Below are 26,486 nucleotides of genomic sequence, written 5' to 3'. Positions count from 1 at the left end.
CAGCATCCTCACATTCACGGGCACACAGAGCTGTGCAGCGGCTGGAAACACAAAGCAAAGCCTCCAGCCTGTCAGATAAGCACATACAGCTCATCATATGCTCATCGGGCTGGCTACTTGTTACTTCAATGAAACAATAAAACTGTTCTTTGAAGTTCCATTATCTTAAACACGCCCGATGAAGCATCTTCTGATGAATTGCTCCTGGGATGAAAGGATGACCTGCTGCAATAATATTGTAGAGTCAATTGCCAAACAAATGTTTTTTCACCCCACCATGTCTCGACAACTTAAGGGAGGAGAATGATTTTTGTGTAGTCTGCAACTCTGGGGAGAAAGACTTGCAATCATGAAAGGCTGTAATGAAGGAGTTCCCTTTGCTCATAATATCTTGTCCAGCAGATATCTGGACTCAGTGTATTCATTTAATAGTGATGGGAGATTGATTTGAGCTGATGAAATGAAATGGGATGGATGCATTTCCCAGGTGTCTGATTAAAGCGAATGTCTGGCCCATCAGATTATGTGATTGCATTGGAAAACTAATAGCACGGCTGTGTCCTCTGTGATTGTGGTCAAGCTGCAATTTCCCCACTTTCCCCGTTTCCTCCCCAGCTGCCATAAAAATAATGAACACAAACTATCAGCTGCTTGCAAATTTGGAGTTTTGGCTGTGTGCCTGCCTCTGTCACTCAGTGCTGCATGCTTTGTGGGAGGTCCAGACAAATAACATGTGCAAACTGAACATGAGAAGATACACAGATGCAACAATATAGATAAAACTGCAAATACATTTTTTTGTGGTTTATCAGAATGATAAAAGCCAATCTGACAGATTGGATGACCTGCATCAAGCTGTGCTCTTAATTGTGTAAGCTGATTCCCTTAAACTACAAACCAAGTGGCCACGCTGCAGCAACAGCGGAAGCCTTGCCTCCACTTGTAACCCCGGGCAGACATCACTGACCACGCGCTCATAATAAGAGACTGGTGTCTCTCTGATTGAATGTTGTTCTTTTATTGCCATACTGAAGCAGTTCTGTGAAAGATGAAAACAATGTGCTTCAGAAATTATTACAGAACATTGTTCCAGCAGGCATAACTTCATTTTCACTATGAAACAAAGCCAGGACCGCCAAGGACAGAGCGGGCCAATCTCTAAGAGAATTATTTACACATTTGATTCTCTGCCCACGGAGACCAATTAGGATAGTAAACTTGTCTGGCTTGAGTCAAACAGCAAGAGGTTTTTAGTAGTTTTTCTTGGCAGAATAAGAGGTAGGTTGGCTTTCCTTTTTTTTTTTTTCCCCTGTGAAAGCAAATTAGATTTCTATACTACACACAATATTGTAATTGGTTAGTGTGGAGCCGAGCAAAGATGTCTGTCTCTGTAAGGATGTTGTCACCTTAGGGCAGAAAAGATCTTCAAGTAATTGATTGGGCCATGGGGTGAGAAAAAATGTATTTGTTATGTGTGTGTGTGTGTGTGTGTGTGTGTGTGTGTGTGTGTGTGTGTGTGTGTGTGTGTGTGTGTGTGTGTGTGTGTGTGTGTGTGTGTGTGTGTGTGTGTGTGTTTTCAGTGCCACTACCCGACTTTGGATCAAATAACAGAAATAATGTAAAGTGGCTTTTCTATTAAGTCAAATTACTGTCATACACTTTGACTCTTAATGTCAACAATATTGTAAAGCGTTGTCAGTCAGTGGAGCCACAAAAAAGCATTTTCTGCATGTTTAAATAAACAGTTGACAGGAAATTAATGATGCCTAGGTGATGAATAAAGATATAGAAATAAATGCAAAAGAAATCCAGCAGGGATTAGAAAACCTTCATAAAACAGTCCATGCACTAACACATTACATGTGCTTTGTATAATGTATGAGTTCAGAGCACATATAGAATTTATTGGACTGATTGCACAATTTCAATTAAGTGGCTAATATAGCACTGAAAAGCTCAGCCAGAACTAAGAAGGACATTGATGTTTTTTTCTGTTTGCTTTTGAGGAGCTGAAGGTGTATTAACTGAAACTGCCGAATGGTGAAAATGCACTTATCATTTATTACCTCCCCCTCACAGTTCTTTGTTACTGGTTGCAATTAGGACACTGAGAACACACGTATATTGCCTGCAAACAGGAGACAAGGTATTTCTCAGGCAGGAACAAGTGCATTTCATGAGAATATGTATTGATGGTTTCATTATCAGGTTCATTTGAGATTCTGTGGTGCGAGGAGTGCAAAATGTTTATGTGCCAACATGATACATGTTCCATTACAAGATAGCATTTTATGTGTTGGTCTTAGCCTTTATTTGACATTTGTTTATGATGATGTGTTCTTTTGACTGAGCTAAAGAGTTGGAAAATAACATTTCAGTGATTAAAAACAGTCACATTTATTACTGTCGTCCCCACAGTGGTGCATCCTGCTGTTTGAGATTCAGAGCTGGATTATATTCAGCGATCAATGAGACTGTGTGGCACTCAGTCACTGCCACAATTACTGCCTCAGTGAAATATGTTAATGATGTTTAGCTGCCATTCTGTGTCTTTGGTTTTATTATTGTTTGGCCTATCCATTAGCAGACACCCTCTTTCATAGATATTAAATATGGAGTCAGACAGCCACTCGGTTTCTAATATGCTTTACATTCAATTATCATGTTTTATTTTTTCAAGAGAAATGTCTATTTAAAAAAAGTGCAGTTGAGTAGTAAATAAATCATTCCATTCCACATGTGGTCAGAAATGAGAGAGGAAAAAAGAAACTATTGTCACCTTTTTCCCTCCCACATTGTTTGTGTCCTTGTTTCTAGGCCACAGTCTTGACTGTGAAGTGTGTATTGAAATGCTGTACAGTAGCCTCAGAGGTGTCTGTCTTTCATCTTCTTCAAGGTCAGAGACACCCAACTCCATCTGACAGCAGAGCCTCTCCTGAATCTATAAGGATATGCCACAGACTCAAAGGCAGACAGAGAGAGCAGCGCCCCCATCTGGGCCTGCTGGGGAATCACCAATAATGTCAGGAGCACAAAGAAAGCCTCGGTGGTCAAAAGATTCCCAACTGAGAAAAAGATCCGTGTTCGATTTTTTTTTATATTTATTTCTTTTTTGCACTGTGATCAGATCGCTGGATTTTTCTGCTTATCCCCCCCCAACCCCACCCGCCCCCACCCCCATCTGCATTAATATAATTCATAAATCAGTCAAATTCTCTCATGGCTAAATAATAATAATATTCTTAAACATCACCATAATGTCTGCGTCTTCCACTTTAAGCTGAGTTCAAACAGACCCTGTGAAACGCTCAGTGAACAAACACAGTATGCCGTGGTCCATGGTTCATGTTTGGACATGTAAATGAGCTCGGTGTGCGATTGCCTTACCACAATGTTATTCCACCTCCATCCGCTGGAGGGGAGCCCTCCGCGTGCTTGATCCGGAGGAAAGCGTCTCCATAGAAACTAAGACAACGGTGGCACATGGTCTTAGAGGGTGACTGGGCAAATGGCTTTTTCTTTGGGAGGACAATGAGACTGGGGCGCACTGGCGCTGGGCCACGACTGAGAGCATCAAGGGGGGAAAGCGAGCGTCAAAACCGCAGACACTCGTTTTTACCTCATTTAAAGTGCATGAAGGTAAATAAATGCAATCAAGCATTTAATATGAACCAAATAAGGAGACAAGTGAACTTTTTGTGCACGTCAGTGTTTCATTGTTGTGTGCGTAAATGCACGTGCCGTCAAAAAAAAAAAAAAAAAAGTTAGAGAGGTAGAGTATTTTCATAGCAAATGGTAGTTCTGGATTGGTTAACAAAATAACCGTACACTGACACATTAGACTTTTATTGAATTTAACCTGGAAACAGCACAGAAACGATGGAAAAACACGAAATAGTACAGATATTTTTTTAAAGAAGTGGCTCATTCACAACTAATCACCATTTTTATTTACTGAAATGCACCGTTTTCTTTATTTATGTACTGTAAGTGATTTAACTGCAGGGAAACAAAGCAGACAATACTTTTTCTCAGAAAACAGGCCCTTCTATCTTTCTGCCTCTGATATTTACTGAATGTTGTTGCTGATATGCTCTCATCCCCTTCATTTCCTTTCTGCCTCTCATCATCTTTTGTTTTCCCTCTCGCCCCGCTGCTTCTCTCATCGTCTACCTCGGGACTTAATATCCTGCTTTCTATCTGCACCCTGTCCAGGTTGATGACAAAGCACGTCTCAAAGCAACCTGCCCCCCCCCCTCCCAAAAAAAAAAAAAAAGCCTCATTGTGCTACATCAATGCCCTGTTGGCAAAGCTCATGGGAGGAAATCTGACATTCTCGTTCTAATGTATGCAGAGTGAAGCACTGTTGTGAGCTGGAGTGGGAGGGAGTAGGTGGGCTCTGTTAATACAGAGTAGGACCATTACTGTCTGAAAGAAGCAACCCTTGTCCTAATTAGCTCAAAAAGTAGATTCTGAAGCCGAATCTTGGTTGAAGATTGCAAGGCGTTAGAGAAAGGAGCTTATCTCAATGGTCCTGTCAATGGCTGCCTTGTTTAGCAAAGATGAGAAGCAGAATGAGAAACGGGGTGAGAAAGACGGACAAAGAAGCAAGACAGAGAGACCACTTACAGCCCGCTATTCTGTAGATTTCTATGCACGACCAACGGCATGTTGGCCTTTGAACAACCTGTCAGAATCCTGTCTAGACTGAAACTACTTCAGATAAATATTAATAGAGACAGAGGAGGGAAAAATTAGAGAGGTGGGGGGTGTGACTGTGTGAGATAAGTGACAGCTTCTCAGTTTTCCATTCTGAGTGGCCTTGATTTGACAAGTGGTGACAAATGAAAAGGCTGTTTTAATGATCTAGTGTTATTTGAGTGAATCTATTTATTTTATTCAAGGACTAAACTGCAATGCACTTTGTTATCTCTGCTAGTTGTGACCGCAAACATTAATTTGCTTCCACTTTTGCTGCCGCTGGATTCATGCGGTACACGACGTGACTCAGATATTTCAAATCTTGCATACCTCCATTTGAGTGCAAATTTGTTCCTGAAGTGACACGGGCTTTATTGTCACATCAACAACATCGAATATTTGACGACGCCTGAAAGCAGTTGGAAACAGTCTTTGCATGAAAAAATTACAGCGAGCAGAGTCAACGTTGTTGTGTGATGCTACATTGTAACCTGAACTGTGAAGGTTAGGGATGCTGGGAAAGAGGAAGTGGGTGTTCTGCTCTCTGATGCTAGGTGGGATGAGGATTTGTCGATTAATCAATCAGCTCAATAAAGTGTAGACACTGACTCATCCATTTCATGTTCATTTGGATTATCCTAAACTATGACTGCAGTTTTATTCTTCAATCTTCACCCTTTTCATCCCTCACTAACTGGTCTGAAGTATCATCTTGGATTTTTATTCCAAGGCCTATAAAACATTTTTCCTGCTCGATGTTGAGCTTGCAGTCTTGGGCTGATCCCATCTCACTGATGGCCTCCTCAGACCCAAACCCAGAGATTACTGGTACTGGGCAAGACGATTGCAAAAAGACTTCTTTTGAGAAAAATTTCCCTCAACTTCAGCTTTTCAAAAATGAATTGGTTGAAATGAAATGTTGTCAGCCATTGGGATGGAAAGACTCTGAAGGAAGGGATTCACAAAAAAGTTTCTTGCAATCTGTGAGCCGTTTTTCCATCTTCCTGGAAAGATGGGGTGAAACTTCATATACAGTCTTCAACACCCACCAACCCAACACTAACCGCAACTCTTAAGTCTCAGAAATGAAGCCCTTTATCTGTAGTATTTATTACACTTAATGATCACACTAAACATGAGCAAATTCATAGTTTTTTGATCTTATAAATAAAATGGAGAAATGAAATATTTCATAAAACACTCTTTGTAAACTCAAGCTTTCAGCAATCATCTATTTGTGGATTTTATATGATGGTCATTTCAAAAGATCCCATGAAGAGTATTTTGCTCTATTAAAATTAGTCATGTTTAAATGTTTCACTTGGTTGCCTATTGTGGAAATTATTAACTCCTGATCAGGACTTGATTTTTCTTAAAAGAAAAAAGCAAGGGGAACATATTGTAACGTAACATGAATAGCTGTCGATTTTCTCCCTTTTGCATTACAGAAAACTACAACCAGAGATCAGAATACAGAACATAAAGATGAAGTGTGGAACTTGATTTGGGTGAAAGAATATGAAATATGTCCTCATAGGAGACATATCACAGCAGTTTACCTTGATTTGATTTGAACTTACTTGAAACCAAACCCATTTTAATTTATTTGTGCTGCTATCTGTTCCCACAGAAAGAGCACTGGCATCCCAATCCAGTGATCGACTGAGGGCCTGATTTATGTCAGATTGAACTGTTTAAGTTATTGGATTTTGTTTCATAATGAAGAGACACATTAGACATCACAGTTTGCGATGGCTGCTTGCCAGTGAAGATCATCAAGACTAAACTTTAATGGCATGATCAACTACACCTCCGGGACCCGTATAAGCTGATCAGGCGCATCATGTCAATTATGTGAGTGAGCAGCACATCAAGGAGAGGGAGTGAAAAAAAAAAAAAAACTTCCTGGAATGTGGTTACTGTGTCAGCGACAAATTGGATATTGTGCATTCTGATTTTCCACTTGAATTTTGACTTCATCAATTCATCTGCGCCTTTTTTTTATTTATTTTTTTGTTCCTGACAGAGACTTCTCTCATCCAGCTCAATCAGAACTGCCCTGAAGTTACCTCGTCTCATCAGACCACCCACATACCTGAACGCTACCTGCTGCATGCTGCTCTCTCTCCTGCCCTGTTTTTGATCTCATGCCAATTTGTTGTAGTACTGTTGTTATGAAGATCCAGCCTCTGCTGTTGTTTTCATCTCCTGTCTGTTCCTGAGTTTCTGTTATAGTTGATATGTGTCTCGCTGGTCTTTGTCTGTCAGTTGTTGATTGTATATCTTCAAACATAAATTTCCCTTTTCTCTTGCCTGCTTTAGTCTTAAACCCAATTTTCTGCAAGCCTTACACTCACTATAAACCTAGATATAGATATATAGATATTGAATGTTCAATACCAGATATAGAATGTTCATGTTTTTCAGTGAGGCTACATGATAATTATCATGTAAGTTGAAAAAAACTAAGTTAGCATGTTTTTTTGTAAGATTTTACATGACTGATATAATAAGCAAACACAAGCTCCCACTGCTGAATACATTTACTTTGATACTTGAAGGGAGGTTTTGTTTATAATGGGTGGAGCTTCTGACGAAGAACTTTGTGAGAATTGATTTGGCAAATTTTGTAAATCCATCATTTATTCTCAACAGTAGAAGTTTAGAAAATGGAAAGATGGCATATTTCATGAAAGATACGAAGGCAACACTTCATCAAAGTATTTGAGACTGTGAGTTTCATATGTTTTTGAGCATTAATAACCCATTCTGTATATTTCCGTCAATCTAATAATGATAACGTTGTGGTTCATACTCTCACCTCACAACAAGATAATCTAAGGTCAAGTTCAGACTTGGTGTTCTTTTTGTGTGGAGTTGGTACATTCTACTGGTGTGTGAGTAAGGGCTTTCCCACTACTCACTTTCCTCCCACAATTTAAAAAAACAAAACAAAACAAAACAAAACAAAAACATGCAGTTTAAGTGAATTCCTGACTGTTAAAATGACTTTGATAAAGGTTTGTGACTGTGATGGACCGAAGAATAGCTCCCTTCAAGTTTCCCATTAACTTTCAGGCCTTCAGTTAGAATTTTAAACTGTGTAGGAATTTTTTTTTAAATAATTTTTTTACTTACCATAAGTTTGAAATCCCATATCATTCTGACCAGTCTCACACTTTCCAAGAGATTTTCATCATATATAAATAATATTTAGTTATGTCTTTAAAACAGTTATGGAGTCACAAATGTAAAACAGTAGCTCTTGGCACATTCTTTAACAATACCCAAGTGTTGAAATTATCGTTTTTTTAAATAATTCATCAAGTGCCCACTTAAGGAACGGTTTCTTTTAATTGTGAGGCGAGAGTACTAAGCACCACTCCACTTTGTAGATCACTGTGTCCTCAGCGTAATTTCCTTTACAGCTATATCAAGTGATTTCAGTGTATGGAAAAAGTTGAGTTACATCTTTCGAAGTGCCCACTTTTCCTGAGGGCAACGTGATTGTTTTTGGCCTTGGCCTTGATATATTTGTGAATTAGTTGTACACTTAAGTAGCATTTCTGAATCAAATTTGTTTTGACAAGTGTCACTGTTTCCTCTGATATGTGTTTTCCTGCTGGATTCCTGTTGGAAGCCATGAGAGTCTGCAGTGCATCATTGTTCCATCGCAGTGAAACAGCAGCCCCAGCTGGAGGACAGGAGTCAGCTTACTATTTAGGTCAATCCGAGCCTCATATTCAGGTCTGCTACGAGCAGCAGCTTGACTGATGATGCTCTGCTCCATGGGGTGCACTACAGCTGAATTTGCACAATATAAAGGTACTCCCTCCTGGCCTATTCCTCCCCTGAAGACGTGGGGTTGGCATATTTTTCTAATGGTGCTGCCACTGCGAACGTGTACCGCAAGACGTATTAGCATAAATGTCGTTAAAGGTGTTTTATCACTGCAAAAAAAAAATGTCAGCTCTGAGGCTGGTGGCTTCAAGTTAGAGGCCACGCTTGTGTTTTTAATCTCCACTTTCAGCACCACGGACAGCGCGCGGCGGCGATTGGGTCAACAATTCAACGTCAGGGATTAGAATAATCCGCCCATTGGTCTGAATCAAAGTGACAGCAGATCTCAGAGCTGTGATTGGTGGGCGGCTCAAGAGAGCCAGGGTTTATCTCTGTTGGTCACACCGAGCAAAACAAAGTACTAGTAGTGTAACATTTCGCTTGTGGGTAATATCGGGTCGTCCTCCTCCTCGCTCGGCTCCTCGTGCAGGTGAGGATCATCCAGGAGCGCCTTCTGGAGAACAGGAGCGACGGATCTGTGCAGAAGGTAAGCAGATTACAATCCCAGTTTGAAGCCGTAATTCCTGGCGGTGATGGCCAGCTCGGAAATACCTTAGCTGTCTTTGCACATGTGTGGATATAATTCATTCATCCGGTAAAGCGCAGTTTGCATGCAATAGTCACCCGCCGGTGGTTTCTCTACTGTTTCCGTCTTGAGTCGTTAAAAGTCTTATCAACACCCGCGAGACGTGGCTGCAGGCGCACACATTAAATCCTCCGCGCGCGGCCACGTCTCGATGGTGACGCGGGAGCTTATAACGCCGTCTGTTAAAACGCTTTCTTCACGGAAAGTATGTCACTTTGGCGACGGGCGGAGGGAGAGCTCCTCCTTCACTGACAATGCACATCAAACATCTGCAACTTGTAAGTTATGCAGGCTGCAGGTGCACCCAGCTGAAGCTTCTCCTCTCTCCACAGGCTGAAGGGACTGGCGGGCCCGACATAAAAAGCAAACTCCACATTGCGTCCATATGGCTGGTCAGTAATGGAAAAACTATGCACCGCGAAGAAAAGAGAGACATATGCGAGTCGTCTGGCGCCTGGCGCGTCTAACTACTGTTATCTGCGCACTGTTTGTTGCAGAGCCCAATTTCCCTCCGCTGCCTGGATTCATTCCACTCAAGCCATGCTTCTATCAAGACTTTGAAGAAATCCCTGAGCAGCACCGCAGCATGTGCAAGAAGATGTACCACCTGTGGATGCGTGAGTGGACTGTCATGTGAAGCTGGAAGAAATATTGAACTCTTCACCTACAAAGACGAAAGTCTACATGAAATTCTTTTTGCTTTTTCATTCGTGTTAATGTTTATTTATTATTATTGTGATTATTATTCATGGTAAGAATATCCAGGTAGAGAGGAGTCTGAGGACTTTTCATGTGGAGTTACATTCTCCACACGTTTACATGGGTTTTCTCCAGGTGCTCATCTTTTCTCCCACAGTCAAAAAACATGCATTTGATTTTTTTGACTGTGTCTGACTGGTGGTCTTGTTTTTTGAAGAGCGGCCTGTCCAGAGAGTCCACCGCCTTCACTCATACGCCAGACATATCTGTGATCGGTTTGACAAAATGATATGAAAGATGAATGAATGAATAGAAGCAACCTGTTTTTTTTACAGGGGAACAACAGAAACCCCAAACCCCAAAGTGCCACTCTCTGGAACACTTTTCAAGTTTTTTACTCTTGGACATGGTTTAAAATAATTTTGAAACTTAAGACCAGTGGTTGGAAAACATCAAATTTGGTTGTTCTTTTTTTTTAAAGTCATTATTTAAAAAAAACTGTTTTATGTTGTCAATAGGTCTATGAATAATTCCATATAGCAAATACAGTTTACATTTCAAATATGATTCTAATAAGGATGCATTTCTCACATTCCTTTTGAAAATGGTCATATAATCCTTTCTGCTACATCATTTACACCACAGATTCATACTGGTAACTCATATAATGTGTCATAAGGGACCTGAATATATGACTTATTCGATGCATGATAGAAATTTTCACTTGCAGTAGTGTGATGTGTTCAGTGAAAATGTGTCACCGCATCGATCTGGTGCACGACTACAATGCTATGAGAATCTTTTCCACAACAGAGGGACAAATCACAGCAGCGTTTATGTGACGCTTAAAAGTTGAAAAGTTTCTTGTATAATTATAATCAAACACAATTAAGAAATCCCACACATACAACATCTATTTTAATGGTCAAATGAACATTTAAGCTATATACTCTGTAACTGTTGTTAGAGTACTTTGAGAGTTTCGGGGAAAATAAATAAAACGTGAGGAACTGTAGACTTTAAAAGTGTCCAAATCGGGTTACTTGTCTAATGAACTGGTAAACAAGTCAAAATGATCTCAAATGACATGGCTCTTCTGCAGGTTTGTGCTGTCTCCACAGGGATCAGCTCATGAAAAAAAGAAAAATTGCTGTATTCACGTCCATTTGGACCAAAAAGATCATTTTATTTCTTTGGCTTGGTTTTGATGACTGGTTTATTTGCTAATGAGTCATAGCACTGACCAGATGGCCTCGCTTTGAGCAGAGCAGTTAACGCCGAAATTGTGTAAAACAATCTTTGCCAGAAGCAGTTTCATCAAAGTTTATGAGTCTATAAACATGCAGTACAGTAGTGTTTGTGATATTGTTCGACTCCGGTGGCTCCCTGCCTGTCAGTGGGTTCAGACAGGGGACCAGGAGAGAGGAAGAAGAGCTGGAAAACAGGTGAAAGCTGAAGCTGCTTTGGGCCGTCAGACCAATGTAGCCGTCAGAGGAAGGAAATCAAGCCAATAAGTGATTAAAAATAGCAACATGAAATCAAGACAGAGCTGGTGTGTTCATGAGAGCTCTGTGCTTAATTTAGCCAACTAAACTCAGGTCAGGAGCGTCTTGATTTGACACCTGGATATTTGGTGAATCAACACGATATGAACGCCAAAGATGATTTTCTAATAAATGCTGAAAGTAACAAAGTAACAAATCATGTTTTTTTTTAACTAACTTATCATCTGTAAGATTAGCTAACCTCCTTTCTTTCCACAGGTGGCTTCTTTTTAATAAAAATTAAACACAAGCAGGTACTACATCTCCCTGTCGGTTGTTTTCAGTCACTTCTTTGCAACGACTGCCTTGCATGTCTCAGTTCGACCTGAGCTGCATGCCACTCTTCATACTTGCATGCTTTTCTGTGAGGTTTAATTTTAAGAATGTGAAACCTTGTTATTGTTCACCAGTGCTTTTTTTTTTTTTTTTTTTTTTTTAAGTGAGCGCCTACGGTTGGACTTTTATTTATGTCAACACTGGCTGTTTTCATTTCTATGTATTTTTGCTTTTTGTTCTCTTCAGTCCCTGAAATATCTCTGCTGTGCTTTTGCAGTGAACGGTGCTACGCTTGCCGTCAACCTCATTGGCTGCTTTGCTTGGATGTTTGGTGGTGGTGGTGTGACTAATTTCGGACTGGCCATCATCTGGCTCCTGATGTTCACTCCTTGCTCTTACGTCTGCTGGTTCAGGCCCATCTACAAGGCCTTCAAGTGAGTTTACACCTGCTACACGTTCACTTGTACTCTAGGATCAACCGATCAGAATACGGTGGTTGAAATCACATTGATTTGAGCAAAAAAAGGATTATAATCGTGTCTCCATTATGAGATTGTTGATTGTAGATATTAAGCACTGCTGTTTTTAAACATACAGTATTGTTCATGTTTGATCATTTGAAGCAGAAACATTGATGAAACAATGTGAAGTGCCAAACTGTAGCTCAGACATAGAAAACTACAAAGACATCAGACTCTGTTGATCCATTTACTACGAGCCTCGGCCTGGTTGCATAATAAATAGATATTCCGGTTCTGGGACTCTATTTGGTCTCATTTAAACAGATGATTACACTTACAAAATTGAAGAAGACATATCAGTGTTCAAAGAAATAAAAGGAAACAGTGAAATCATGTGAACTCTGACCTCAACTGGCATGTTATGAGTATAATCCTGCATCAAAACCATCGAGTTTCTCGACCTTAACAAAAGCATTTAGGAACATTCAACTGTTTTTTGCTTGATGTTCTTGCGATGACTTGTTTTGATCCTGCTGTAGCCGTATGGCATATTTTGTATCCACTATGACCATGATATATTCGTATATAGTGTACTATGTATCGTAGTGACATCTCATCTGGAAGTGAGGCTACTGTTTTATGATGTCAAGCAAAGTGCTGAAGGACATAACGGAGCGCTCTTTCAGAGGTTTTTGGTGGGCGTACTCTAGCAGTTTATACTAAGTTTGCTATTTTCTCTCAGAGTTCCCATATTTTCTGATTCCTAAACATTGCATCAACCAGCCTACCGATTCACTCCTGCACACACTTCTTTTAATAAGCACTATATGCGCTTTTAATAAACAATTTAATATTTATTTTTTAAGGTATTTTAACACAGATCTATAAAATATTACATTTTACGATTAACATTTAGCCTCCACTTCTGCTGGTCCTCAAGAGAATTTATGGCTTCCCACTAATACGCTAATGTACACATATCTGCTTATAGCGACATCTTAATGTGCAATAAAATGGACATTAAATGTTTGTATATGGCTTACAAATGCTAACTAGGGAGTATACTCATCTTGGGCAATCGTCCATTTGGCTGAAATTCATTTGTCCTCCAGTAATGCAGAATGAGCTGAGTGGCAGCAGTCGCTGATAGATGTTCTAAGTGTTTCCTCTGGAGACAGAAGGGCACCCGGAACATCTTCCCTACCCTTTGTTGAAGGGCATTGTAATTTCCACATCCCCTGCTGACGTGGAAGTCTCGTCAGCAGAGGAGACGCGAATTGCTTCTCGATCGTCTGGAGTCGTGAAAAAGTCAGCATGTCGTGTAGAACAGTCGACGAAGCACCGATGCAAAATAAAGACACAGGAAGCAAAAAAACGAAAGCGAAGTGCAAGTGAGAGGAATAGATTATTGTGTGAAGTTCTTCTTTTGTGTCTTCCCCCAGGAGTGACAGCTCCTTCAACTTCATGCTGTTCTTCTTTGTGTTCATGGCCCAAGTTGGCATCAGCATCATCCAGAGCATCGGCATCCCGGGATGGGGAGTGTGGTGAGAGTCCGAGACTGAATTTACTCCAAATATTAACATTCACAATCAGACCTTTCATATTTTTATCAGAGGATTTCCTCTTAAGGTTGAGTTACTGGTATTGCTTCATTATGTTGGTTTATGTGACTGAGTGCCGCACAATCTAACATTACCAGACAGTTATTGTTGGTAAGAGGAAATAAATTCTCAATTAATTGACATTATAAAGAGACACAGAGACTGTAGTCCAGACATTAAAGTTCACAGAGAGTTCTGCGAGCATATATAAGTGATTTATATATTGTTGTGTGACAAAAGCTAACAATAAAAGTCAAAAGTTGTTTTCATAACGCCACAAAATCCACTTTTGAAACATTGCACCTTCCTTGAGCTTGAGTGTTCTTTAAAGACCTTGTTCGCCGCTTTCATTAACATGACAGTGATGGACCATCAGAAATTGCCCTCGTATAACTTTTATGACACTCCTGTTATTAGATTTTGAGAGGCTGTTAAAGTGATCCTGAAAATGTCACCTGACTCAGGCTGATGATCAGAAATTAATATTACGGCCGCCTCCATAAAGTTTATAAATGTCACCATGTGCATTTGGATATCCTCATGTATGAGCTGTAAAACTTGTAAAGTTTATATCACGGGATTTGAAGTCGTTGGAAATTATTGGCATTTAACACCCAGCTGTTCTGCGGCGGTGTCGTATGAAGGAACTCCAGACGAGCCAGCAGCAGATCATTGCAGCTTCTGTTACGTTCTCCTGTTTTCTTAATCATGTTTGGTTAACTTTCATTTCCGTCTCCCTCAGCGGTTGGCTGGCCACCATCTCCTTCTTCAGCTATAATATTTTCATTGCACTCATCATGCTGGTCCCCACAGTCATGTTCACCGCTGTGGCCTCGCTGTCCTTCATCGCCCTCACCAGGGTAAGTTTGTAACTGGTGTATTTGTACGTGGGAGGAAAGTCGACAGGCAGTGTGGAGCACAAGCTATTATTTCTAATAAACATCACTTTATTAAACTATTGGAATCCACTTTCTTTAAATGTTTTTTTTTTTTTTATCAGAACAGCTTTTCAGATTGATTTATTTTTACTCACACTAACAACGCAGCATGATTTGGCTTACCACAAAACTGTCAGATTGCTTTAAAAAAAAAAACAATTCAACAGATTACTTTGTACAGACTGAATGCAGAGGAAATGAAGAATTCACCCCTTAAACTTATTCTTACCTGGATCCCGTCGTGGCGTGATTGTTGATTGAACCTTTTGCTCGCAGATCCATAATTTCTACCGTGGCAGTGGGGCCAGCATGTCCAAGGCTCAGGAGGAATGGACCACCGGAGCCTGGAAGAACCCCCACGTCCAGGCGGCGGCCCAGCAGGCCGCCATGGGGGCCGCCGCCGGGGCCATGCAGGAGCAGTACTCCAGCCCGCAGTACAACGACAACCAGATGTAGCGCCTTCGAAACAGGAAACCAAGAAGGTGTCAAAGAAGTGACATGACCATCATGCCAAAACCTCAACAACAGGATATAAAAGATGTAAACCGTATCCAATCATAGAATTGATTACTTATTGAAATCGTGCTTCTGAGAACTGAATTTTTTTTTAACTCTATGCAAACATTTGTGGGTAGATGAATTTTGCGTTCCTGTGTTTAACAACTGCATCCAGTATTTGTATTATTTTCTATCATCTGTCCTGTAGTTCAGTTTTAAATGGATTAGTTCAAAATATTAAAATGTTACTGTAGTAGCTCCGTGTGTCAATAAGTTTGTGTTAGCATTTTTTTGAATGCAAGAAAGCAGAAAAAAATACGTCTCTTTATATTGTCATGCACAAACTATTCCATTGTAACGCTTCAGTTATTTGGTGGCGATTTAAAATGAATGTAAAAACCTGTTTCTATGACACTGATAGAATGTTATTGTATTGTGAACTTGAAGTTGAACCAAAGATCTTTTGCAAGTTTTGTAAATTCAAATGAAGTGATTCCACTGTCTGTGACCGCTGCAGCATTTCATCGTATTTCGATGCAGTTTATCAGTCATCACGCTGTGAATTGAGAGAATGTTGCACTTTAGAAAATCTTATCTGTCTTACGGTAAGAAACGGTATTCAGGTAGAATTGAAAAAGCAACAGCAAAAAAGCCTCCGACTTGAGCCGGAGCTGCCTCTTTCTTGTACATGCTGACATGCCTACCTTAGTCTGGACTTTCTGATTCACATCACAGATTCATAGACCAGTTATATTGTTATTCAGGGAATATATATTTTGAAAAAAAACTCCTCCAGTTTATTTAGAAAAGAGAACGTTTTGTACATGTTTCTGTAGTGGGTGCTTTATCTCTGAAAGGTAAATGTTGAATGTAGATAAAAATGACCTGCCTCTTGTTCTGTGGCTGTTTGGCCACATGGTGGCGCTGATGGTTCTAGTATGAAATAAAAAGGCTCCGACGAGGAGAGATTACCTTCATTCATCCTTTCCACACCACGGTGGTGGATATTTATGGTGTTATTCCGTCACGTGTGTCGACCTTAAGCTGTAATTTACACCACAGCCAGTCTGCGGTGGTCTTTTCCAGCCGTGAGACTGAGTTCTGTCACGTTCCAAAGATAGAAAATATGCTGGGAGAAATGTGGGAATGTCAGTGTTGGTGGAGAGGAACAGTTTTTGAGGAAGTGCGTAGAGTACATAGAGAGTCATTCACTGAAGAAAAAGTATCAACCATTCCAGCTTAACCACGTATTTTATACAAGTTGCCAAGTCGATTATACTATCTAATTCCCCTGAATTGCAAAGAGTTCCTCGCATTATTATTTTTGCAGTTACTCGATGAGGTGGCTCTCCATAGAGCCCATTTGTTTCCTGTTTTAGCATTTTGTTATATTTGCCCCATTTAATCAAGACATTGTACTCAATCATTAAAATGTGATTTTAAATTGTTTCCAATACATTACACACAGCAAATGGCACCACGGCCGCATTTCAGCGCTGTTAAAATGGAAAAGTGGGAATTCTGAGTCTTGCTCCTCGCCTGTAGGTGGCAGTATTGGCCCTCTGTAGCTCTTCACCAGTCACACTCTCTGTCCACCAGGGGCGCTGTGTGACCTTTGTTTTTCTTCACAGTAATGTAGTTACAAAGTCTATACAAGAACACACAAAAAAAATCTAAGATAGTTAGGATGATTGATACTTCTTGCCTACACCAAAAGTTATATTTTCTCTCAACTTACATGCAGCAAACACAATTTCTCCCTTGACATTCTGCACGCAGGAGACCATCACAGATTAGATTCAAAATACACTTTAAATGGATTTATCTGTGGATGCTCTTGTCCCTGCTGTCTGCCTCTCTCTGGGTTCTAAGAGTGATAGAATTACGCTGCAGAGTGGGGGGATGAAATCATACAGCAATATAGACGCCCAGAGGAGCCACTGGCAGCCACCAACAAACACTGTAATCGCCATACACATGGAAATCTCCCGCGACAAGCGGTGACAGCCAAGAATCTCGCCTTCAGGTGAGCAGAAGTGGCTGTCAGCAGCAGAATATAGACATCGATTCATAACAAACCGAGGATGAGCAGGAGTATAGCTTTTGTAAGTTCTCCGCTCCCCACTTCAGCAACATCAGCTCAAAAGCATTATTCTGCAAAGAAAACAGGCAGATTTGACCTAACAGCCAACTGCATCTAAGCACAGGTTTATGGTGGACTACAGCTGCAAAAGCTCTCAGAGGGCTGAAGTCCAATCACTTCTGTGAATCTCATAGAAGAAGAAGTGCTATTCAGCAGGATGTTGTTCAGCCTCAACGCTGCAGTGGCTTATTAGTGACACTCCGCCTGGGTAGAACAGAGAAACCTCTCCGGTTTTAGAGGAATGGAGTTGTATTTTTATTTTTCCTTTTTTGATCATTTTGCTTCTGGAAACATGAGAAAAGAAAGAGAGAAGAGGGAAACAGATTGCACATCTGCTTGACACTTCACCAGTGCCAACACACATAGGTGTGGAAACAGTGATCAATATGGGGTTACTTGCTAATTTCTGTGTGTGTGTGCATAGTTTGGGGTTTGCTTTTTATTGCTGTGAGTCTTCTGTAAAAACTCCAACACAACCCAACCTGTTTTCCCCCATAGCTTCATATGCATTTGTTAAAATAGTTGAACAACTTAGAAAAGCAAACTGGCCTCATCTCCCTGCAATATATTCAAGAGACAGAAGAAGCCATGACATTGTTTTTTGTTTTCGTTTTTTTTAAATAAAATTAGGAAGACGAGGTTTTCTCTGTTTGACACAGGTACACCACTGGTGTGAGCGTTTGCCAATGTTAATTAAATAAAAAATAAGACAGAGAAATTAATTTCACAATCTTCCATGTTTGTGCGGGTGTTAAGGGGTGTTATAGCTCTCTCTCTCTTTGCAGTGATTCTACCACCGTGGTGTATGCATCTGTGTATAATGTAGATCACAAATGTCTCCTTCTGGGTCAGGAGCTGCATATGATCTAGAAGAGTGAGTACACCCGTGAAAATACAGACTCATCATCTGTTAATCACAACAAGCCAAACACTTCCTCATGTCTTAGTGCAAACCTGCAGAAGAACATTATGAAAAGGAACCTGAACACATCCAAGACTTGGAAAGAAAATTAAGTGCAATTTTAATTTTAATGATGCCTCCTGGTGCAACGTAAGGTTAGTCCTCTTTTCAGGACACATGATTTCTGCAGCCTTCAGCATACATGTTTTAACAAACTCACCATCACAGCCGTAGCTTTGATGCTAATACGACTTTGTGAGCAGGAAGGGGGCTGCTTAGGGTTGCCAGGGGGCTGCTAATTTTACTCTCTGCAGTTTGGGCTTGGACAGGCCTATTTTGTATGCAAATTACATGTCTGAAGGTCCACATTTTGAATTAAACTGTGTTTAAAATCTTATCAAACTGCTGACTCCGGGCCACGTGAGCCCATGTTGTTACCTCAGTACACAGTAATTATATAGATACAGTATATGTGCCAATTCTCCCTCATTGTCAGTCATACCAACCAGGAATAAGCTGGGGGGGGGGTTGAAGGGTTGCCGGAGGGAATGAAGTGAGGTGCATTTAAAGGTCACGGTATGACCTGAAGTTGATGCTAACAGTGAGCCTTTGTGCTTAATGAGGGATGAATATAGAGTGCCCTTTCATGGTCTTTAACATGCACACGTGCACACACGCCGCCGCCCGGACAAAGGTGTCAGGACCTCAAATCATGCAACCATACAGGCTTGCATTTATGCTTATGTGCTTTACAGGAAGATGCAGACCTGGGGCTGGGCTGCCGACACGCTTTCTCTGACTGTTCACTCCAGCTCGCTCACGCATGAGGGTTAACATGAAGACTGACAGCGAGGCTCCAGTGCACTCTGCTGCTTCACAGCGCTGGAAATATAACTCCTGGCCAGGATTCAAAACAAATGTTAAATGTTTAGATAGTTTACCAAACGACCTCAAGAAATGGTCGATGTGTGGGAGTGAGTCATTTAACTCTGCCCCTGTGAATGTGCAGCTGCAGCCTACAAATTGGACTGTTAATGATCAAGCTCTCCTCAGAGTAAAAGATAAAAAGGAGAAAATAATAATCATGTTCATAATTATTTGCAAAATCGTCTGTTTGCCTCGCTGTGAAGCGGTTACTGTTAATGATGGCCCTTGGAGCTGGTGACCTAAAAAAGGAAAAAACTTTGAGAACAAACTGAGCTCTCTACAAGATTTCATTAGTAACATAACAGCTACTGAAATCAAATACTTTTTTTTTTTACTAAGATCATCAAGGACCCCTGTGACTTAAAACAGGAATTACACTTTCATCTCTCCTTCAAAAAACAGAAGTCGAAGTTGGAGAGACGACTGTGGCAGTGGTGTTGATGTTCTAACAGTGTCACTTGTGATTTTGCACTTTTATAATCATTAAAATGGTAAATGTGTTTGGGTCTAGCATCAGCACATCAAACATGAAAGTCCAGTCACTGCTGCAGATGTTTCTGCAAACTGAGACAAAATGCACGACTACACTTCAACCCTGAAGTTCCTTCATGTGAAGACAGACTGGAACGCTAGATGGGAAGATTAGTATTTCGCACTTTGAGCTGCTACAGGTTGCAGCCAGTCGGTCGCTGAGCCCGATTTACTAAGTTCCAGCATAAGGCGTTAAATTGCATGTTTGTGTAAATAGCTTGAGTTTGAGTTTGAGTGCGTTTTCCGAGTGATTTGCTAAGAATTGCACCACGAGTGATATTACACCCAAACAGGAGTATTAAACTGAGGGGTTTGCGTGCTTTAGGTGCCGTTAACGTGAGAACGGTCTGCTGGAAGCTGAAGCTCAAAAATGTGGTGTTGGACTGTAATTGTGGAAGAAGGCATGAAACATAGAACCGTGTTGCAGCCGCTTCAATTTGAGAGTTTGAGTCCATTTAAAAACAAACTGTGGTTTGGTTCACTTAAAGTCTGATACGCTGAAAATGAAGAAGTTTTCGTGTTTAATCACGCCACTCTGGAGGCAAACGTTGTTGTGCCTGTCAATACAGCTGTACAGATACCTAAAAACTGTTTGCTATGCTGACGGTACAATGTGCAGTGTTTCATAAAAGTTGTGTTTTCCCTCGTTTCCATAGAGATGGAGTTCAACTGTTTCCAAATTCTCCGCCTTAGGAGCCGTTTTAAAAAAGTTGCGTTTTCAGTGGCTCCAAGCGCTGTTGTCATGTAAAAGGACACCCGAAACACAACCATAGCTTTCCATTTTCAACGTGTTGTTGTGTAAACGGGATCTAAATGTCACTAAATGTCACTGCGGCTGTGTGTTTTGTTTGCATCTTTTGGGACGATATTAAAAAAAGCCAACATGAGTGCAAAACAAACAAGTGAGAAGATTTCTCTTTTGTCAGCTGTGGTCCAGACCAGGGACCACCAGTAAGAACACTGCTTGTGTCAATACTTCCGTTTGGGCTGTGAAATTGTGTGGATTTGTTACTTTCACACAAAAACAGGAAACTTGATTCCCTTATTACAAATCTTAGTGTTAAGATAAGTCACTGTTAGCTGATCCTGATCCTCACCATGTAAAACAGCGTTAGGATTGTTATGGGTGTCTGCTGGGCCCTCCCTGACCTCGGCTGTATTTATTCAGCCAGTGTTCCATTATCACAGTTTTTTTTTTTTTTTTTAATATCTGTAATTAATGAAACACTTGACAGTTCTATTGTAATTTATTTAATTTGAAACACTTCAACATATACTTTTTTCACAATTACTAAAGCTTTTATGTGCATTAAAAAGCACTTCCTAATAATTGGCTAAATGAGACAAAAGAAGCTGTCTGGGACATTGCTTCGATCTAACAGGGACTTTCTGCATTTGACAATTATATTCATGCTTCAAAGTAAGAAAAATGGAATTTGATTGTAAAAACTAAACTTCAGACTTGTACTCAAATGATTTTTGTTTGTACTGCTCATATACTTAACTGACAATAGATAAGGAACAATTTCCAAATAATAAAATAAATATATGTCAATATTATAGCATGCTTAGCTTCATAAGTCCCAGTGAGGTCTGTAGTTTAAAGCGTGAAGAATACACGTGTCAGAGTAATCGACGTGTTGCTTTTTGAGTTTATATTCTAGAAAAGTCCCCAACTCAACAAAAAACATTCTGTTGGCTTTTCATCAAGGTAAACAGGCTGATGCAAACCTCGAAGCTGGAACGAAAAAATGTGTAATCACTGCAATGCTTTATTATCCGTCTTTGTGAATACAAGGGTGCACTCCCAGCTTGATTTTCATTTTTCCTCCATCAAAAATGCACACAATATCCAAATGAGCAGCTCCTCAAAGCTTTTGGCATCACTCGGTAAATATTCCCGCCCCAGATCATCTTCACATGTGCACGATAGGAGGGACTGGGAGCCAGCTACAAAGGCGGGGTCACGCAGCTGTCTGGAGTGGGGCCACTTTAGTCGGCTTCAGCGGGGAGTGCCGCTGCCACCAGGCTGTGAAATCACCCATCTGATGATGGGAGTCGTCCCCCTGACAGCGCAGGAAACGGTGACAGTGGAGGTTGGAGGATGAGTCTGGTGAAATATGGCCTGTCAGGAGGAAGAGAGGCTGAGCGCGGAGGCGCGGGGCCGTCGCTCCCCGTGGCCGACTTAATCATTGACACTACCTATGGAGCCGGTGGGAGGCTGGGTGGGAGACTGGTGGGCTTTTCAAGGGACCCGATTAAGCCCCGAAGCCTATCTTCCCCACACAACATCTCCTCATTTGTTCCAATTGCCGAAGACTATAAACGCAGATATCCCGACTTCAATTCTGCTTTTCAAGGAAGGAAAGCCGTAATGAGAATTTATTGCCCTGTTGTTGTAACCATGAGGACTCCCAGGGATGCTGGAAGGATTTGTCCATTTGCATACTCCTTAAAATTGATGAGTGAGTAAAGTGAGGGAACTATGTTGAAGGGAAGAGAGCTCATTTTTGTACCAGACACCAAAGACGAGCCAGATGTTTCGGTGATGAGGCAGGCAGTATTTAAACTGTCAGCCGGTGCGCTGATGCGCATCTTGTGTCTGTGACACGAGCCGCTTCTTTGTCTCGTGTGACGCCCATCGCATTCGATGTGGTGTGTTAACACAAGGAGTGAAATATTTGTTAGCTCCCATGTATATGGTGAAATCAGCTCTGCGCGCACGATGAGCTATTATCAAAACATATGAGGCAGCTACGGTAGCTGCATGTAAATCAGAACACTGTTTATTTCCTCGCTATTCCAAAGTCCTCAGCCTCATTCACTATCTTCCAGCCAGTGGTTTTTCATCTGCCTCTATTGTTGCGTTACAAAGCCAGCCTTTCCTCATACCTTTCCTATGCAGCAATGTGTTTATCCCTACGGAAATGAAGATTTCTTCACATCTTTATTCATTTAATTAGGTTGCAAAGCAGAGCTGGAGCCCGAAGATGAATTACCTGTGGCCTTGATATTGTGCCACAGAATCTCAACACAGTAGTCTCTGCAAAAATTAGACCTCAAGTCTGGAGGTGGGCTTTTTGGCAACACTGCTTTACAGACTCGTCCCTGTTCTCTCTTTTCTCTTAATTCAATTACCTTTGCATAAACCTGCTGCAGTTGAGAGTGCAGGTCCAAAGTCATGTCTTTCCTTGTCTTACTGTGAAGCAGCTGGTCAAATTAGGGTGGAGCAGTTTGAATCTTTGTCAACATTTTGATGTAGAAAGTTAAACTTCTGTAGACGAGAACTTGGCGGTCCCAGCAGGGCGTTTCAACATTCTGTTCCGCATTTGACTGAGGTCACACATACTAAATCTTCCAAATCACCACACAAAGCTGCCTCCAAAATGGCCCAAACTGTTAAATAAAGATGTATGCATTCAGTCAAAGCCTAATTAAGCTCTCTCACAAGCAACTTTTAAATTGAGGAGGCATAGCGCCCCAAACAAAAAGTCTGATTAAACACAAACAATAATTATAATTTGGGTACAAACACTCGCTCGTGTGTGACCTTACCGTGAACTGATGTACAAGCTGGCAGTGGCTAAAAACAGGACAGGGTTGGGGAGGGGGCATCCAGGGTGATCAAATTAGCGAAGATGAGTGTTGTCACCTTGTCATCAGTGTCAGGGTAAACTAATAATTATGCACCGCATGAGCAAAATGCCAGATCAACTAACCTATCTGGTGCACAGGAGAGGGAAGCCAGGAGAGGAGGAGAGAGCATGAGGTAAGAGAGGGGGAATTTATGGCAAGTTGTTTCAGTAATTATCTCGTGTTTTTCTCCTTTTAAAGAAAACTAATTTTCACAGCTTCCCTGTGGGCACCACACAGACTTACATCGTAATGTCATCTTTGTAAAGAGGCCAGTCGGAGAGGGGAAAAAAAAAAAAAAAAGTTGATGATAGCTCAGTCTTTAACAATCTGCTTGTTTTCATCACAGATCTTCAAAGTTTGACTGTTTTCAGCTTCATCACTGTGCAGCCAGTGTAGCCATAATGGGGCAGTGTCTTTACCAGTAAATCAAAGGCCTTTCACTGCAACCAGTCATGACTGACAACCCCAGAAAAAGGTGTTTGCTTGTATTTCTTCTTCAATCCTCAGCATGAGCAGCCTACACCCATGGCTTCCAGTCCCACAGGCTTTTTGTGTATTCAATGACGTCTCACCACTGAGAATGCTAGAAGATCTAATCAGTCCTGCTTCACTTCACTTGATCTGTTTCCTCAATTAGGTTGTAAGCTTGCAGCTGCAGAATGCTTGCTGCTTTACATAGGTTCGCTGGTAAAGCAAATGTGGCTTCTTGTAAAGGGAAATATTTGACTTGGGGGGGATTTAAGAGCTTCCCCTACATATCTTCTGCTTATCAGTGATCAGACATAACGTTTTGCTGCCCAAAGCTCAGCATTAACATATGTAATGGACTTGCTCTATCATGCTGCAACTTGATCTGTGGGGAGTCTGGAGGATGTTTCGTTTCTCGCACAGGCCTGACACGGGACTGCAACACGTGCTGTCATGCTTGCAGAGTTCTTGTGCAGAATGAGAAGAGTTCTGCAACTTTCATTGGGTAATTCAGGAAAAAAAAAATCTGCATGTGAACATTCAAAGGGCTATAATTAAACGTGACATGGCCTATTTAAAAGTGCCGGACTCTGGTGTCGTGTTTAGGACTCTGCCTCACAGCAATTCATGTTCTCTGTGTGAATATGGAGGCTTTCTGCAGGTATTCTGGCTCCCTTCTAGAGGTTATGTTAGGTTAATTGGTGACTAAAAAATGTTTCTGGGTGTGAACGCACGCTCCTCTGTGTTTGCCATGTGATCTGCTGCCAGCGGGCCCAGAATGTATCCTGCTTTTCAGCAGTCAGCTGCATCGCCTCCCTGCAACTCCAACTTGGATTGAGCACAAGCAGAGGATGGTAAGACAGTCATGCAACTTTCAAACTGTCACTATTTTATTTTATATCGAAGCCCTCAAACTAATCACAAAATTGCCACAATTTTTGAATCGTAAAGACAATATTAGAAACACACCTGTGAGATACTTTTTACCCAGAGTGACAAGACTGTTAAATATGAATCTGTAGCTCCATATTGAGGGCAAATAACTGCAACGGCAATGACAGGAAAGGACATGTGGAACCTTAGTTATATCTTTGACATTTAGGCTCTGCTGTTTCCTTTGCTGTTGAAGGTGTCACCTTCAGATCTGAGATCTACTGCAGAAAACCTGGTGATGAATTGGACCCCGACTATGGATTTCAGGTGCCGATTTAATGCAACAATGAGATAACTTGTCTGCAAGTGGAGCCCATTTCAAACACACCCCACAAAAATATTCTATTACAGTTTTCCTCCACTGGTTTGGCTCATTTCCTCAAACAGAAATTACATTCTCAAAAGTTTTTGATGATTTGGTGAGACAATCTTACAGTTCAGCACAACACCTTCAAAAGCTCATATCTCTCCTACAACTGCAGGGCATGAATGAACCTCGAACACGTGTTTTTGGACTGTGGGAGAAAAATACCAGGGAAAGTTTTGTTCATTTGTCATGATCCAAAAACTATTTATGAGCATTCCAGACATGTGACTGCCAGATGTCACCCCAGGAGACCACTTGCAGACTCCCAAGCCCCCCTTCAGGGGCAGCCCCCGCCGTAATGCTGTCAGCTCCAGCCAGCACGTGGGCCTTCCTTCTTTGGTTCTTGCTTCCCCGACTGACATGCTGGAGGTGGAGCACAGCCACTCCACAACGGTTAACAGAAAGGAGGTCAGATCCACAGAACCAGACCTGCACCCAGCGTCTAGAGTCAGAAAATAGGACCACAGAGAACCCCTTCCTGGATCACAGCCAGGTCAAGCTTCACCAAAGAGCTGGAATCCTGTGTGTAACTCCGCACTCAGGCCTCAGTGACGAGCTTCCTCTGAAAAAGCTAAAAGGGGAGAACAAGAATCACTGCAAACACATTTCTGAAACAACTCTTTCCAGCTTCTCCTGAACAAGCAACACAACCACAGTTAGGTTGGAGCTAACTTCAACAAGGGAGCAGCTAAGTAGAAACAAAGGAACCACCAGCTTCTTCATAACTTCTGTATGACAAACTGACTCTTTCTTCAAAGACACAAAGGAACGTGGCAACTACCGGATTATTGGATAATTGAACGAGATATGCTGAAGCAAATGAGTTTACTGGTGCTGATCTGGGGATCAGTCAGGCAGTATGTGAACTCTTAGCAGCGCCTCACCCCAACACAGGGTTTTTGCACGCTCATCTTTACTTTACTGACCTGTAACTTGCAATCCTACACCTGTCACACCGAAAGATGATGCCTTTCAACGAATGACCATCTGAACGACTTGAGATATTCTGCAACACAAATCACTCACATTATGTCTTCTGTTTCAAGATCTCTGGAATTCTTTATGGTTTTTTTAATAACTCTAGTAGCTATATGTCATTAATGTAATTATTAATGCAAATCCCCAAATAATACTTGTGTATCTTATGAGACTTATATGAACGCGCTGGTTGTCATGTCCTGTTAAACAAGTGGTGCCCAGAAGTTTTCTGATGCATGTCAGACCCCAATTCTTGTATTACAGTAGTTATTATCCATCTCTGCTAAATCTAGTTTAATTATTGATAGTCAAACTGACCATAAAGTTGATTCCCAACAACAGGAACACACAAGGCCCGCTTATTATTGTCACCATTATCTAATAAATATGTTTTATTCAAGAAATGCAAACACTGAAATTACATTTTCCGCCAACGAAAACATAATGAGTGACTCAGT

General features: G+C 41.2%; 1 protein-coding gene across 1 annotated transcript; it reads left to right on the top strand.

The window, feature by feature from the left end:
* Positions 1-8,947: 8,947 nt before the first annotated feature.
* On the top strand, positions 8,948-15,178 carry scamp5b (secretory carrier membrane protein 5b). The gene is made up of 7 exons (XM_030092130.1): positions 8,948-9,028; positions 9,460-9,519; positions 9,625-9,744; positions 11,924-12,080; positions 13,550-13,651; positions 14,451-14,568; positions 14,923-15,178. The coding sequence occupies exons 2-7, from the start codon at positions 9,513-9,515 to the stop codon at positions 15,100-15,102; spliced, it is 684 nt and encodes a 227-aa protein (XP_029947990.1). The 5' UTR covers positions 8,948-9,028; positions 9,460-9,512; the 3' UTR covers positions 15,103-15,178.
* The last annotated feature ends 11,308 nt before the right edge of the window (positions 15,179-26,486 follow it).

This window comes from Salarias fasciatus, chromosome 1 (assembly GCF_902148845.1).
Source record: "Salarias fasciatus chromosome 1, fSalaFa1.1, whole genome shotgun sequence".
NCBI classification, from domain to species: domain Eukaryota; kingdom Metazoa; phylum Chordata; class Actinopteri; order Blenniiformes; family Blenniidae; genus Salarias; species Salarias fasciatus.
This window is presented reverse-complemented; position numbering and strand designations above follow the sequence as displayed.

Excerpts from the sequence above, each read along its gene's own strand:
- scamp5b (XM_030092130.1), top strand. Across the intron at positions 13,652-14,450 it reads ATCCCGGGATGGGGAGTGTG|CGGTTGGCTGGCCACCATCT; the intron begins GTGAGAGTCCGA and ends CGTCTCCCTCAG. Across the intron at positions 14,569-14,922 it reads CCTTCATCGCCCTCACCAGG|ATCCATAATTTCTACCGTGG; the intron begins GTAAGTTTGTAA and ends TTTTGCTCGCAG.